The 16181-nt window shown below is 42.1% G+C and overlaps 1 protein-coding gene across 1 annotated transcript in view; it reads left to right on the forward strand.

Annotated features, from left to right (window-relative positions):
• The window catches only part of THBS4 (thrombospondin 4), a 53795-nt gene that overhangs the window by 12536 nt on the left and 25078 nt on the right, over positions 1–16181 (forward strand). The window contains exons 3-4 of the mRNA XM_061430054.1: positions 13401–13648; positions 15933–16041. Of these exons, the coding sequence (XP_061286038.1) occupies positions 13401–13648; positions 15933–16041 (357 nt within the window). The remainder of the gene's footprint in view (positions 1–13400; positions 13649–15932; positions 16042–16181) is intronic.

The following is a 16181-nucleotide window of genomic DNA, read 5'->3' on the forward strand; positions in this document are numbered from 1 at the left end:
AAGGCCTTCAGTAGAGTGAAGAGCTCTGCCTCTAGGTTTTCACTCTCGCTGAATCTCACTCTACTTCTAAATCTGCCATAGTGGAAAAACAGGAAGAAACTCCCCCCTCCGCCTGCACGGATTTCTTTCTATTTGCTCTGTAGAGGCTGGGGGAATGCTTGGGCAGGTAGATGTTTTTCCTTTGAAGAGTCATCAGTGAGTCAACCAGAGGAGCCTGGAAGGCTGCAGTCCATGGGGTCGCTAAGAGTTGGACATGACTGAGCGACTTCACTTTATTTTTTCACTTTCATGCATTGGAGAAGGATATGGCAACCCACTTCAGTGTTCTTGCCTGGAGAATCCCAGGGACGGGGGAGCCTGGTGGGCTGCCGTCTACGGGGTCGCACAGAGTCGGACACGACTGAAGCGACTTAGCAGCAGCAGCAGCAGCAGCAGAGTTGTGAGAGTTGAAGAATTTGACATACAAGTTTCCCTGGAGCAGTAGGAAAAAATGCAGAGATTTGCCATCACTGAAAGGTCTCAGAAGTAGCAGCAGCGCGTTCTGACTGGAACAAGAAAGAGAAGTCAGTGGGTCCATCAGGCCCAAGAAAAGGATGTGGTGTGTGGTTGTAACTCCCTGTGGAGGTGTTCAGAGGTGGTGTTGGATTGCATCCTGGACACCTGTACGTCTTGTTGCCCAACCTCAAGAGTTAACAAACAGCCCAGACATCATTGGTTTACTGGAAAGGGGCGCTTACAAGTCTGCAGCAAAAGGTCCTGGAGAGACATCCCACTGTATCTGGCAGACAGCAGGCAGGACATGGCAGCAATCTTGGCCATTCAGGGGGATACGGAGGCTACCATTTGTAGGGGGAACTGACATCAGGTTGACTGTCAGTTACCAGGGAAACCAGCAGCTGGGACACATCTCTCACAGCCCCCTCAGATTAATGACCTCAGATTAATTAAATGCAGATGTATGTTACTGAGTCCAAGTTCACTCTGCTCACCACATGACAGGCCTGTGAATTGTGAGACAGGTGTCAAGGCAAGGAATATGACTTTATTCAGAAAACCGGCAGACTGAGAGGATGGCAGAGTGGTGTCTCCAAAAAATCATCTTTTCAGGGTCTGGATGCCAGTTTGTTTTATGGTACAGAGTGGGAGAGGAGGTGAGGAAGTAAAGTAAAAAGGCCACTTTGCAGAACAGGAGAGGATGTGTTAACTTCTTTTCTGCAGCCATGCACAGATGGGCAGAGTCACATTGTCTCCCTGTGAGCTCAACACAGACACTTTAACATTCGGGCAGAGGGACCGTGTTCCCTGAGGGAGGCCGTTATCTATGATTATAATAACAAAAGCAACACAAAGCAAAGGTTAAAGTCAAAGAAACAGATCCAACAGGAGTCAGAATTGACTCCTCCCTGTTACAGTAATAAATTTAGTAAACCAGCTGGTGGAGTTGTCCTGGCCTAAGGATTAGAACAGTCACTAGTTGGGGCAGGGGGTGAGCACAGTCATGTGAGTAGGGAGTAGGTGAAGCAGGGACCAGGCGAGCAAGAGATCACAAAGGGCAGGAGGACATCTTTGGTGGCCTGACCCTTCGGGTGGCCGTGTACCCCTGCTGTGATCTGTGGAGGGTGGGGGAGAATCACCATCCTGGAAGGTGAACCCCAGTCATCATTCAGCTGACTCGCCTCAGCTGATCTTCACGGAGAGTAATGAAACAGAAGAACTCAAGATATATCTCTTGTGACTAAAAACACTGGAGTAGGAAATAGGATACATCTTTACCCCTATTAAAGTTATGGTTTGGGAGAGGGCAACTGCACAGATGGTGTCAAAGAGCAAGGTTTGGTCATCTGGGCCCTAGATGAGCTCTTAAGAGAAACTCGAGCGTTTCCCATGAGAGCTGCAAAGAAGGGAGTTTGCCACTGGGCTCTCTGTTTCTCTGTGACTCTGTTTCTTAGGCTCCAAAATCACTGCAGGTGGTGACTGCAGCCATGAAATTGAAAGATGCTTGCTGCTTGGAAGAAAAACTATGACAAACTTAGCAGATTAAGAAGCAGAGACACCACATTGCTGACAAAGGTCCATCTAGTCAAAGCTATGTTTTTTTTTAGTAGTCATTTATAGGTGTAAGAGTTGGACCATAAAGAAAGTTGAGCACCAAAGAACTGATGATTTTGAACTGTGGTGTTGAAGAAGACTCTTGAGAGTCCCTTGGACAGCAAGGAGATCAAACAAGTCTGATTTCTAAAGGAAATTTTATTGGAAGGACTGATGCTGAAGCTGAAACTCCAATACTTTGGCCACCTGATGCAAAGAACTGAGTCATTGGATAAGACCCTGATGCTGGGAAAGATTGAAAGCAGGAGGAGAAGGAGACCACAGAGGATGAGATGGTTGGATGGCATCACCGATTCAGTGGACACGAGTTTGAGCAAGGTTCGGGAGTTGGTGATAGACAGGGAAGCCTGGCGTGATGCAGTCCAAGGGGTCTCAAAGAGTTGGACCCAACTAAACAACTGAACTGAACTCTCTGTTTCTCACTTTCCAAGTCATCTTCTCATAGCTGCCTCATTAGTGTTCACAAGGCATAGCTTGGATCTAGTTATATCTGACCCCAGAGACCTAGAGTGACTTCCCATCCCAAACTGAGTAAGATACACACATCCCTGCTGGGCATTCAGGGCTTTCCGCTGCCTGACTCCCAACCAGCCTTTCCAGTTTATCCGTCCTTCCAGCCATCCATGCAGCTCATGTTTCCATGGGATGGATTTAACTGTGGTTCCCTGGACCCACGCGTGCTGTCTCTCCTTTTCTGTGCTTTTGCTCTTGCCCTCCGCTGCCCCCGTTGCCTGCCCTGCACCATCTCCAGATACTGAAATTTTCCACATGCAAGGCACATCTCAAATTCCTCCTGACACCTTTCCTTATAACTTCGCACCTCCACAACTCTTAATTTGCCTTGGATTTGAATGACTTATATGCCTTTTCTCCCGCTGGTTATAAGCCCCCTTAAGGCAGGGACCGAGCATCCCTTAACTCCCCTGTCTGCTGCAGCACGTAGCTCAGTGCCCTGTACGTGGAAGTGTCTCATGAAGAGACTGAGTAGAATAAATGGAGGCTGAGAAGAGTAGCTTTGCTAAGAAAAATGTTCACTGTTGTGGAAATTCTAGATGTATCCAGTGTCTGTCACTTAGTAGGTCTTGCTCAGAATTGCTTTTGAGTGAATGAGTGTTGAAGACCGTTTGGATAAAGATTTAAAAGAAATGCAGGTAGTGTTTCTGATAGAAATGATCTATCAGATTATTGGTAACACAGGTGATATAATCTTGATAGAAATGAGCATTCTGTAGAAACCACCGGGGCTGGGTAGAAGATATGATTGATTTTCTTGAATCTGGCATAGAGACAACTTTGCAGGTAGTATCCTGAGTTTGAGACACAGTTGAAAGTCTTAACTGTGTCACCATGAAAACATCTCTGAATCGCTCTTAACCTCAATTTACTATCTCTAAAGCGAGGGTGATAATAGCTACCTTTCAGGGTGATTGCAGAAACTGACTTATATAAAGTATAATAACTTCTTTAGGCTGTGAAGCTCAATAAAAATTTCAGATTCCTATATTAGATAGATAGACAGACAGAGACATCTCTCTACTATTTAAGAAACTGTCTTCCAAAACTGATGAGTTGGTGAACTCTTGGCTTGCCTTAGCGAAAGCCTCACCTCTCAGAAAAAGCATGAAGACTGCTTCTTCAGCCTAAATTTGACAGTCACAGAAACACAGCTTGGTGCTGTGGAAATGAAGGGAGCTCTAAGAACTGGTGGTAATGACTGGACAGAGCCAGCCGAGCTCCTCAACCTGCGATAGGAGAAGTCAGATAGTTCAGAGTGGTTGTTCTGAAGCCTGCAGGCTAATGAGAGATAAAATTTGAAAGAGATGAAAGAGTTTAAAAGTTAGAATTTTGGAATTCCTTGTCAGTCCAGTGGTTAGGAGTCTGAGCATTCCCTACCAAGGGCCCAGGTTTAGTCCCTGGCCAGGGAACTAAGATCTTGAAAACCATGTTGTAAAGCCAAAAAAAATAGTTAGAATTCTGAACGAAATACTGAAGGGGAAAAATGAGACACTTACAATACTATTTCTTTATGGAGCCATTCCAGTGAAGCAAGGCTGTACTGAAGGTTCAGTGCTCATTTTCCCTTTTAACTTTCTCTACATTCTTACTAGGCACCATTGAATGAGCTTAGTTTTAAAGTGGTCATATGCAGAAAGTGCAAAGAATTTTCTTGAACTTTCAGACAAACTCCCAGAGGGTTGTATTATTATTCATTCCTTTGGGGATTTCCTGGGAAAGAAAGCTAGGGTTATTTGAAGGCAGATAGATTTACTAAAACTAAGTCCTAGACTTTTTAATCAATTTTATGAAGTCACTTACTATACCTTTCTGAATAATGTAAAAAAAGAATGAGCTAGGTAAATAGTACTATTGGGGGTTGGTAAGTTGCCTTGTAGCAAAGTATGTAGTGTTTTCTGACAAGGCTTTGTCTTCAGCATTGAACTTTTCAATGAATCAGTGACTTGGGTGAAAACACAGACAATATTTTATAATGTTTGCAATTGGCACAAAACTGGAAAAGACAGTTGAACATATAGGATGCCATCATCAAGATTTCCAAAGTCTTACCAAGCTGACTCAACAAGCCACAATCAGATGAAATTTAACAATAATAAATGTAAATCCTTTCTCTAGTACTGAAAAGTAAATTGCAAATACACAGGTTGTGGGAGACCCAAAAACTAAGATCGTGGTATCTAGTCCCATACTTCATGGCAAATAGATGGGGAAACAATGGAAACAGTGAGAGACTTTTATTTTCTTGGGCTCCAAAATCACTGCAGATGGTGACTGCAGCCATGAAATTAAAAAAATGCTTGCTCCTTGGAGGAAAAACTATGACAAACTTAGACAGCATATTAAGAAGCAGAGATATCACATTGCTGACAAAGGTCCATCTAGTCAAAGCTATGATTTCTCTAGTAGTCATGTATGGATGTGAGAGTTGGACAGGAAATCCGTCCTGAATAGTTATTGGAAGGACTGGTGCTGAAGCTGAAACCCTGATACTTTGGCCACCTGATGCAGAGCCAACTCATTGGAAAATAACCTGATGCTAGGAGATTGAAGGCAGGAGGAGAAGACAGAGACAGAGGATGGGATGGTTGGATGGCATCATCAATGGCACATGAGTTTGAACAAACTCTGGGAGATAGTGAAGGACACAGAAGCCTGGCGTGCTGCAGTCCATGGGGTCGCAAAGAGTCGGACATGACTGAGCGACTCAACAACAACAATGACAACAACACCCTAAGCATTCTAATCAACAGTGTTAAGAACCGCCCAGTGTTGAGCTCAGTGCCTGGCACTTATAGTTGCTCAAAAATGTTTGCTGAATGAATAAACAGATAAGGTGATGCAACTTTTTAAAAAGTTTCTTAAATTTTCAGTTCAGTCAGTTCAGTTCAGTCCCTCAGTCGTGTCCAACTCTTTGCAACCCCGCGGACTACAGTACACCAGGCCTCCCTGTCTGTCACCAACTTCTGGAGCTTGCTCAAACTCATGTCCACCACATTGGTGATGCCATTCAACCATCTCATCCTCTGACGTCCCCTTCTCCTCCTGCCTTCGATCTTTACCAGCATCAGGGTCTTTTCCAGTGAGTCAGTTCTTTGCATCAGGTGGCCAAAGTATTGGAGTTTCAGCTTCAGCATCAGTCCTTCCAATGAATATTCAGGACTGATTTCCTTTAGGATGGACTGGTTGGATCTCCTTGCAGTCCAAGGGACTCTCAAGAGTCTTCTCCAACACCACAATTCAAAAGTATCAATTCTTCAGCAGTCAGCTTTCTTTATACTCCAACTCTCACATCCATACATGACTACTGGAAAAACCATAGCTTTGACTAGACAGATCTTTGTTGGCAAAGTAATGTCTCTCCTTTTTAACATGCCGTCTAGGTTTGTCATAGCTTTTCTTCCAAGGAGCAGGCGTCTTCTAATTTCATGGCTGCAGTCACCATCTGCAGTGATTTTGGAGCCCAAGAAAACAAAGTCTCTCACTGTTTCCACTGTTTCCCCATCTATCTGCCATGAAGTGATGGGACCAGATGTCATGATCTTAGTTTTCTGAATGTTGAGTTTTAAGCCAACTTTTTCACTCTCCTCTTTCACTTTCAAGAGGCTTTTTAGTTCCTCTTCACTTTCTGCTGTAAGGGTGGTGTCACCTGCATATCTGAGGTTATTGATATTTCTCCCCACAATCTTAATTCCAGCTTGTGCTTCCTCCAGCCTGGCATTTGACATGATATACTCTGAATATAAGTTAAATAGCAAGGTGACAATATACAATCTTGATGTTCTCCTTTCCCGATTTGGAATAAGTCTGTTGTTCCATGTCCAGTTCTAACTGTTGCTTCCTGACCTGCATACAGATTTCTCAGGAAGCAGGTAAGGTGGTCTGGTATTCCCATATCTTGAAGAATTTTCCACAGTTTGTTGTGATCCACACAGTCAAAGGCTTTGGCATAGTCAATAAAGCAGAAGTTGATGTTTTTCTGGAACTCTCTTGCTTTTTTGATGATCCAACGGATGTTGGCAATTTTTTTTTTTTAGACTAATATTTTTATTTTATTTTATTTTTTGGCGATTCGTTTCACACATGATATTATACATGTTTCAATGCCATTCTCCCAAATCATCCCACCCTCGCCCTCTCCCACAGAGTCCAAAATACTGTTCTATACATATGTGTCTCTTTTGCTGTCTCACATACGGGGTTATCATTACCGTCTTTCTAAATTCCATATATATGCGTTAGTATACTGTATTGGTGTTTTTCTTTCTGGCTTACTTTCTGGCTTACTTCACTCTGTATAATAGAGTGGTTCCTCTGCCTTTTCTAAATCCAGCTTGAACATCTGGAAGTTCATGGTTCACATACTGTTGAAGCCTGACTTGGAGAATTTTGAGCATTACTTTGCTAGCATGTGAGATGAGTGAAGTTGAGTGGTAGTTTGAGCATTCTTTGGCATTGCCTTTCTTTGGGATTGGAATGAAAAGTGACCTTTTCCAGTCCTGTGGCCACTGCTGAGTTTTCCAAATTTGCTGGCATATGGAGTGCACCACTTTCACAGCATCATCTTTTCAGGATTTGGAGTAGCTCAACTGGAATTCCATCACCTCCACTAGCTTTGTTTGTAGTGATGCTTCCTAAGGCCCACTTGACTTTGCATTCCAGCATGTCTGGATCTAGGTGAGTGATCACACCATCGTGGTTATCTGGATCATGAAGATCTTTTTGTATAGATCTTCTGTGTGTTCTTGCCACCTCTTTTTAATATCTTCTGCTTCTGTTTGGTTCATACAATTTCTGTCCTTTATTGTGCCCATCTTTACATGAAATGTTCCCTTGGTAGAACTAATTTTCTTGAAGAGATCTCTGGTCATTCCCTTTCTATTGTTTTCCTCTATTAATTGTACATTAATATGTAGATGGGACCAGATTTGTGGAAGCTAGTAGTCCCCCTGGATTCGTAATTATCTGGCCACATCTAGCATATGCTGTCTGGTTGTGAGCACATTTCATAGGGACATTGTCAAGTCAGAGATTACTTTGAAGAGAGTCACTAAACTGGCACCTTTCTGTGTCCTGTGTGTGTTTTTTTTTTTTTTTAATACCACATCACAAGTCAAAAAGTTAAAGGAAATGGAGAAATCAAGGAGCCAAACAAAAGACATGAGAGAGATGAAAGTTGCCTTAAAAATATTTGAAGAATATCACTTCGATTGAGGATAAGATTAAATCTGTCTATAGTCCTGAAGAGTAAAATTAGGACACACTGGTGGAGGGCAGAGGAAACAGATATTGGCTCTGAATTAGGAAAATCTTGGGGAGCACTCCAAAAGTGAAATGGGTTTTTCTGCAAAGTAATGAGTTCTTTGTTACTGGAAATGTGCTGGTAGAGGCTACATTTTTATTGAAGGGATTTGTGGAGTGAGATATTAAGCTGGATGACTTATAATGCTAATATTCTGTGGCTCTGCTAAGGCTAGAGAGAGTTCCATGGGCATCAAAGTTGCTTTGTAATTTTCTCCTCTAAGGTGACCTTAGGATTCTGTGCACACTTAAAACTGTCTCCTCTAAGGTCACCCTGAGATTCTGTGCACACTTAACAACTGTCTCCTCTAAGGTGACCTTGGGATTCTGTGCACACTTACAACTTTCTCCCCTACCAGGTAGATGTGTAGTGATGCCTCATAACTTATCCAAGCATAGAGCCCTCTGCAGAAGTTCATTATACTTGCTGTGCTTCCTTTCACTGGCTGGTTTCTTTGCTTCGTGTGGATTCTGTAAGCTTTACATTGGTTGAAACTGCTATAAAAAAAATTCCAAACACACATACTGCATTTATCACACCTGGGAGTCACCCCACAGTACTTTCAGGAAAAGCAATTTGATGGTTTTCCTTTTATATGTATTTCCAAAGCAGTAAAGTTACAAAGATCCAGTGTGTAGGGCATAAAGACAAATGAGTCAAGGCAAACAAGAACATCCATCACAAGAGACATTAATGACAAGAAGGCTATTTTAATATACAATTATTTAAGAAGAAGAGGAAAGGTTGACAGCAGCGGCTTTCATCATATCTTTAAAAGTGCCAAAGAGCAAAGCCATTTGCCAAGCAAAGCAGAAGGCCCCGGACTACCTTGCCGAGTTTGCTGCCTGGGCAGGCCACGTCACTCTGAACTCCTTAGCCCAAGCAGACAAAATATTATCGTTTCCAGTTCTTTAAAGCTGGCATCCTGCTTCATAGCCTTGACATTCAACACATCATAATATTTTTGACTACCATGTCCATCCACTTTTCAAAAAGCACCTTTTGAAAATTCTTTCTCAAGTTGATAGCAATATTTCAAATCTTCATTGCTTGCGTTTGCTGCTTCATCTCCTGCCAGTCACTGCGATGGCATTTAATCAGGCGAGGTTACATGGTTCCTCTGTTAGGCTAGTACTCGGACATGGAAATGTAGCCATAAAATCAGGCTCCAGATTCTCAGGTACACAAAGATGCTAAGTTTAGAAGGGAAGGATTTATATAAGTAAACCAATAGAAACTGCTCTTTTTTTTTAAAGACTGTGGGTTTTAAAAAGTCAGAGTAAACACAAGAATACTCTATACTCAAGAATCTATTTTTCATTCAACAAACAGTTGTATTTGGTGTTCTCAGATGCTGTGGTGTATGGGAAAATTAGTAAGAAATAGACTCCTTGTCCCAAGAGTTTATGCTCTAGTAGAGAAGATAATAAACAAATATACTACTACCTACATGTGTATAGCAGCCGATAGTTTTGCATTTTCTTATTTGACCACCACTGAACAGAACATGAAGTAGGAAGGACAGCTTTTATTAACTCCTTTTATTAGTTTAAAAACTGGACTCTTCAGGCCCAGGGTCACACAGGGATTAAAGTATCTGAGTTTTGGCTGGAAAAGTACACCTAGCAAAGCACTGAGAAAATGCTAAGGGAATATGCTGCTGCTGCTGCTGCTACTAAGTTGCTTCAGTCAGTCCAACTCTGTGCGACCCCATAGACTGCAGCCCACCAGGCTCCCCCATCCCTGGGATTCTCCAGGCAAGAACACTGGAGTGGGTTGCCATTTCCTTCTCCAATGCATGAAAGTGAAAAGTGAAAGTGAAGTCGCTCAGTCATGTCCGACTCTTCTCGACCCCATGGACTGCAGCCTACCAGGCTCCTCCGTCCATGGGATTTTCCAGGCAAGAGTACTGGAGTGGGCTGTCTTTGCCTTCTCTGAAGGGAATATGAATGAGGCAGATAACTTCCAGTCATGGTGAAGATGGAGGACTAGAGGGAGTCAGGTGCATTTGAGCTGGATCTTGGCTTTCGATTTGTAGCAGTGATGGAGCAGGAAGGAGAGGGATGGAAAAGAGAACACTCTGCACAGAAAGAAAAGGATGAGAGAGGCTGGAGAAAGTTAGAGAGGCATGAAAACCGGTTGTTAAAACAGGTTGTCCAGCTTGGCAGTGATCAGCAGAATGGAAGGTGGCTAGAAGGTTAGGCCAGTCCTGGGATAAGTTACACATTAATTGGGAACCACTAGGGAGCTAGTGAAGGATTCCATTGGCTCGCTTGTGTGTTGCACTGAGAAGGCAGTCGTTTGATCAGAACAGTCGTGTAGACATCTCAAGCTGTCCGCCCAGAAAACCTGCACAGGAAAAGACCCTGAACAGGAAGATGAGTCAGGAATCTGGCAGAGAAATCCAGAGATGGAACAGCGTAGAGACAGAAATGTGTTTGAAGACCTGCAGCCTTTCGTTCTAATCAGATGGGTTCTTGGTGCTCATCCTGAGAGAGAAGCAGGTTGAAATCACCAGGTCAACTTGTTTCCGTGAGAAACAAGCAGAACGGAATGTGCCTTAGCTGAAGAAGCAGAGCTGTCCCCAGTGACGGCTGTTTTCCTGAGTGCAGTGCTCCCTGGGGTGCTGAGGGGCAGGGGTGGGGTGGAGCCGAAAGAAGACTGCTCCTTCCAGCTCCCGGGCCTGACTTTTCATTCCTTCTGGAGGCAAAGTGATGTCCTGCTGGCTGACTAGGATTCTCCCCTCAGTTCTGCTCCCCTGTGTGTGTATGTGTGGCAGGGAGCGGGCTAAGATTGGGTGAGGTGAGCAGTGGTAAGGGGGACAGAGAGAGAAGATGGGAACTGGGTCTGTTCTCTCACTTCTGATGGTGCTGCTTCTGAAGAAGCTCAGGGAGCGTCCCAGGCCGCGGACTCCTGGCTTGTTGAGTCTGCCTCTAGGCTCAGTATGACTGGTGGGGAAATGTGTTTTCTGAGCAGGTGCCTGTTGACCCTCTGGGTAATGTTACAGCTCTGAAGCTAAAATAAGTATAGAAGCACTGAAGTAAGGAACTTGCAATAAAAAAGAAAAATGAAAGCCATAAGCAAAATGAGAATTATTGGATCAAGTGTGAAGCGTAGTAAATGTCGAAGCCCTTGATAATTTTTCTGCTAACAGACCTTGCGAAGATGGAAGTTTCCATAATTCTTTTCCTTTTTTTTCTCCCCTCTTGCTCTTGTTGCAAGATCTGGGAGCGGGAGGAACCTAATTCAGTGTTGCAGTGCAATGCAAAGCAAGGCAGAAGTGTAGAATGCCCTTAAATGACAGCGTGAACACAATAGCAGGTTTGGCTGTCTGCAGTAGATGTTAAATTGCCACTTGCTAAACTTTTCAATTTATATGTGAAGAGCTTTCAATGCAGTCATCTAATTATTCATTGAAATTTCATATTCACAACATTTAATGAGCACCTGTTAGGTGGAAATTACTCCATTAGGTAGTATTTATAAAACTAAACTTAGCGATTCAGTTATGAAAATAAATCATGACCCACATGGCCTGGAAGGCCTGCTAAAAGCAGGCAAGAGGTCCACTAAAATATGTCTCCTTTGAATTCCACCAGAAATCTCAGCTGGGGGAGAAAAACCACGACTATTTGTTTTAAGCTTCTCTATGTATCCTCTTAAACTGTTAATATGAGGAACAGAGGTTGTGGCCGAAAGGAAAATAAGGAGATCCTGAGTGTATGTATGTGTCTGTGACCAGGTTGAGGTCTTGTGGTCTGAGTAGTGTTTTCATTGGCCTGTAAAAATGCTGGGGATTTACAAAACTATTTCAAAAGTAAAGGAATGGAGGTTTTAAAATATTGAATTAGTGCATATGTTTGGGCTCAATTTACCCCCTCTTTTGTGTACTTTATGCCTCAAATTTCAAGCCATGCTGTTACTATTATAAATTCTCAACAATATTTTAAAAAAGGGGGTAAAAATACTGTTGTATCCCGTATTTAAAATACCTCAAGAAGTCTACCCACATCTATTTTCTTTCTCCTCATTCCACATTTAAGTCTTACCAATACTTTGCTTCAGAAGCATAGTGTTGCCCTATAGTCATAGAAAGGCCTTCTAGGCAGTCTGTCCTGCCAGGTCTCACCAATCCTTCTCTCTCAGTAAGCAAGTGGTGGTGGTCCCATGGGCACGAGGGAAGATCTCCTGACTCCTCCTCGTTTCTTTCTATACCACGGACCCAGATGCCAACTGCCAACTCCCACTCCAGCCATGGTCAAATGGAAAAGCAAATCTAGTCAGATTCTAGAAGGGTGGGGAAATCAACCGAGAAAGTCGAATGTATTTGGAGGAAGTCTTCAAAAACACCCTTAAATTTCATAGTGGTGATTATTTTCTCTGGCAATACTGCAGCATAAATGGGTATTCCTATCTGGGCAGCACCAAGTTGGCATTTACACTTCACAGAAGAGGCACCCGAAGAGAGATGGTCTCAGTTGCTTGCTGTGAATCATACACATTGATTGTAGCACACTCTGGGTTTACATGTGGAATTCTTTTTTTTTTTTTTTTACTTTTTTGAATTATATAAATAATGCATAAGTTTCTTGTATAGAAAGATCAGACAATGAAAATGAAGAAAAAAGAAACATATATCGCCAAGCACTCAGAAATGACCATACAAATATTTTCTTCTAATTTTCTGTATCTGTGTGTATACTATATGTACATACATACATAGGTTTTTTTGGAGCGAACCTATACTAACCTCCACATAATACTGAGAATATCTTTTTATGTAAGGCGGTGGCTCTCCTATGGAGTCTTTCTTTTGCATCCATGGATACCTTTGGTTTTCTAACTGAGCATTGTTAAAATTTGAAAATACGTTCTACTGAGGGATAATACAACAGATTACACCTGATTCAACATATGCTTACAAAACCCCATCCAGGCCTAGCATTCTTTAGCCATGGAATAAACCACACTCGGCTTTAAATTCTAGTCCTGTCACTTACTATATCCTTGAGCAAGTTACTTCACTTATCTGAGCTTCACTTTCCTCACCTGTAGTCAATTCCAGTTTCGTAGGGTTGCAATGAATAGAATATAAGTGTTTAAAACAACGAAGGGCAGCACCCAGCCCCATAGTAGTGCTCAGGAAACGTTGGTGAATTAATGAATTCATGCCCTCAGGAGCTTACTCGGATGTGAGTTGACTTTCAATGTGTTCTGCTTGTTCAGTGTACTCATCATTAACTGAAATTATATTGTTTTCAAATTTACTACTTATCGTCTCTTTTCATGAGCACAAAACATCCCCAGCAACAGTGGGTGGCCAGTGCACACAAAACATTGAACATTTATGGTTCTGACTTGCTTGCATCTTTCTGCTAACCTGGCCTTGTTTGTCATTGTCACCTGGAGGCTGTTCGGCACAGAGTCAGCCCCTCTTCGCTTCTCTCGCCATTCATTGGTCCGTGCTTGGTTCCAGCCATCCTCCGTTACCTGAAGAACGACGGGAGGATTCACCTGGTGGTTTTCAACAACCTGCAGCTGGCTGACGGCAGGAGGCACAGGCTGCTGCTGAGACTGACCAACCTCCACCGGGGGGCCGGCTCCGTGGAGCTGTTCCTGGACTGCACCCGCGTGGACTCCATCCACAACCTCCCCAGAGCCTTTTCCGGCCTCGCCCAGAGTCCCGAGGCTGTGGAACTGAGGACTTTCCAGAGGAAGGCACACGTAAGAACCCACAGACCATCTCCACAGTGGAAAGATGGTTTCTGAGAATGCAGATGAGTGGGCTGAGGTCAAGAATGGATCTAATTCTGACTGCATATTAGAATCACTTACTGCATTTAAAAACCAACTGCTAGATGGCCCACAGTCCAGACAAATCAGAGTCTATGGAGGTGGTGCCTAGGCATCAGTCCTTTTAAATATACTGATTCTAATGTAAAGTCAAAATTGATAGCTACTCCTTTAGATAAGTGGAGACTTTGGGCATATAATTATAAAGTAGAAAAGGAATAGCAAAAACTTTTAAACTATCTTAGGGCAGTAAGATGATCTATTTTTAATCTTTCATAAAATTATAATTTTTTAATAGAAGTAAAAAAGAATGATTGAAACTTGCCAAGCACCACGAACAACATTTTCCATAGGTCTTACTACAGCATCCCTAACAAAAAGAACCTTATTGCCAACTTACTTCCATGAGACCTTACATATCACATCACTTCTGTCTTCTGTTTTATGCCATGTTGATGGTATTTTTTACATTATGTCATTGCACCTACTGTAGAAATTGCCACATATATTTCCTGTATAATTTTGCTAAAAAACAAAATATAATTTTGCTATTTATAGGAAATACTCCATTTCCTATAAATAATTAGTATTCTTTGTCTTTTCTAATTATTACTGTAACTGGTCATAGTTTCTGAATTTCATCTGATATGGAAGTCAGTACCAAAATCAATAACCATGTTCATCCACTGTGGCCCATATTGTTGTTGTCTTATTTATCACAATCACAATTTTCCATTTCTGTTTCATTACTTCATTATATGTGCTTTAACTAATTTATATATGCTTGTATAGTGTTGGCCAAAAAGTTGATTTGCGTTTTTCTGCACAATATTATGGGAAAAATCTGAACGAGCTTTTTGGCCAACCCAGTACCAAGGTGTTCTGAGCCCTTTGTACAAAGAAGCAGGTTATGAACAGCAATTTTGGTTATAACTAGGAATGCTGAGAAACTTTAGATACTGATATAAAAACTGTGAATCAGATACTAGAATTTGTGCTTAAAATATAGAGAGCATTTTTAAACAGAAAATTCAAGACTAAAATCTAGGTTTGGAGAGAGAGAGAAAGATATATATATATATATATATATATATATATATATATAGTGTAGATTTATAGAAAGAGAAAAAAATTAATGAAGAGATATGCTAAATTTTATTTCTGAATCCCCAAAGTAGCCCAGATAGTCAGAATGACAGTCAGAAATTATGTCTCTATTTCAGAAATTAGTATCCACCACCAAATAAATCAATTTCTAAAATTCCATCAGAAATAGATGGAATTTTTTGGATTTTTTTTTCCCAAAAAATTCTACTTCCTTAGATTGTCAGCAAGGACCACAGTGCTCTATCTTCATATTCATCTTCTCATTTACTCAGTCAGTCAATATGTACATTCTGGGCATTAGGTATCCCGTAGTTGGCAAAACAGTCATGGCCTCCATAGAGCTTATGGTCTGGTTCCAACACAATATCTGTTACATAAAATGTGTTGCATACATCTTAACTAAATTGAAAAGCAGAGTCCCTCTGAAAATCCTCAGTGCGCTCATGTCTAAAATAAGGATGAAGATCTTACATCAGCAGTTAACATAAACATTTTCTATCATCTGTGTATAAAGTAATGGGTACAGGTAAAAGCTACAAAATTAAGGGGTGAGAATATTAACTTGATGACTAACAATGAATGATTGTTATCATCCAGTAATGTGAAAATACATGAAAATGTACAGAAATATACATCATAGACTATACTGTGTATTCTTTCTCATAATCCAAGGAAACCAGAGACTTTGCTAAAACCTGGAGCCAAGACATCCTAAAAATAATAGTGTTTAAAATTGGGATCAATGTCTTATTCATTGCAGTCTAAACTCCATAAACAGACAATTCTTAAGAGGCTCCTACCACAAAAGAACTTGTTTACCATGAAGGAAAAGGGCCTTTTCTTTTCTCCAAGTCACCTTGATGAACTCTCTCATCAAGATCACCCTGGATGCCAGCACTCTCCTAAGCTGCTGGCTGCTTCCGTATTTGCTTCAGTCAGAAGGGCAGGGCTCGCGGGTGTCAGGAAAAAATGCAAACCCACAAAATTATGTAAGATGTCAGAGTCCAAGTATTCAGGCCTACTGTGTTATGAAAATTGTGTGAGTCTGCATGCCCACTGGCTTTTGAATGGCACCAGCAATGTGTGGTATGAATCCAATTTCTTCCAGGACTCTTTGGAAGAGCTGAAGCTGGTGGTGAGAGGCTCGCTGATCCAGGTGGCCAGCCTGCAAGACTGCTTCCTGCAGCAGAGCGAGCCACTGGCCACCACAAACACAGGTGTGTATTCTCAGGCCGTTTGCTCACTTCCATCAATAAACCCCCAGGCCCGTGATGGGCTGGGTCCTATCCCCGAAGGGTGGGCTGTCAGCAGGGCAGTCCTGTAGGGTGTGTCTACAGAAATCAGGCTTTTGTGCCAA

The sequence above is a fragment of the Bos javanicus genome, chromosome 10 (assembly GCF_032452875.1).
Source record: "Bos javanicus breed banteng chromosome 10, ARS-OSU_banteng_1.0, whole genome shotgun sequence".
Taxonomy (NCBI): domain Eukaryota; kingdom Metazoa; phylum Chordata; class Mammalia; order Artiodactyla; family Bovidae; genus Bos; species Bos javanicus.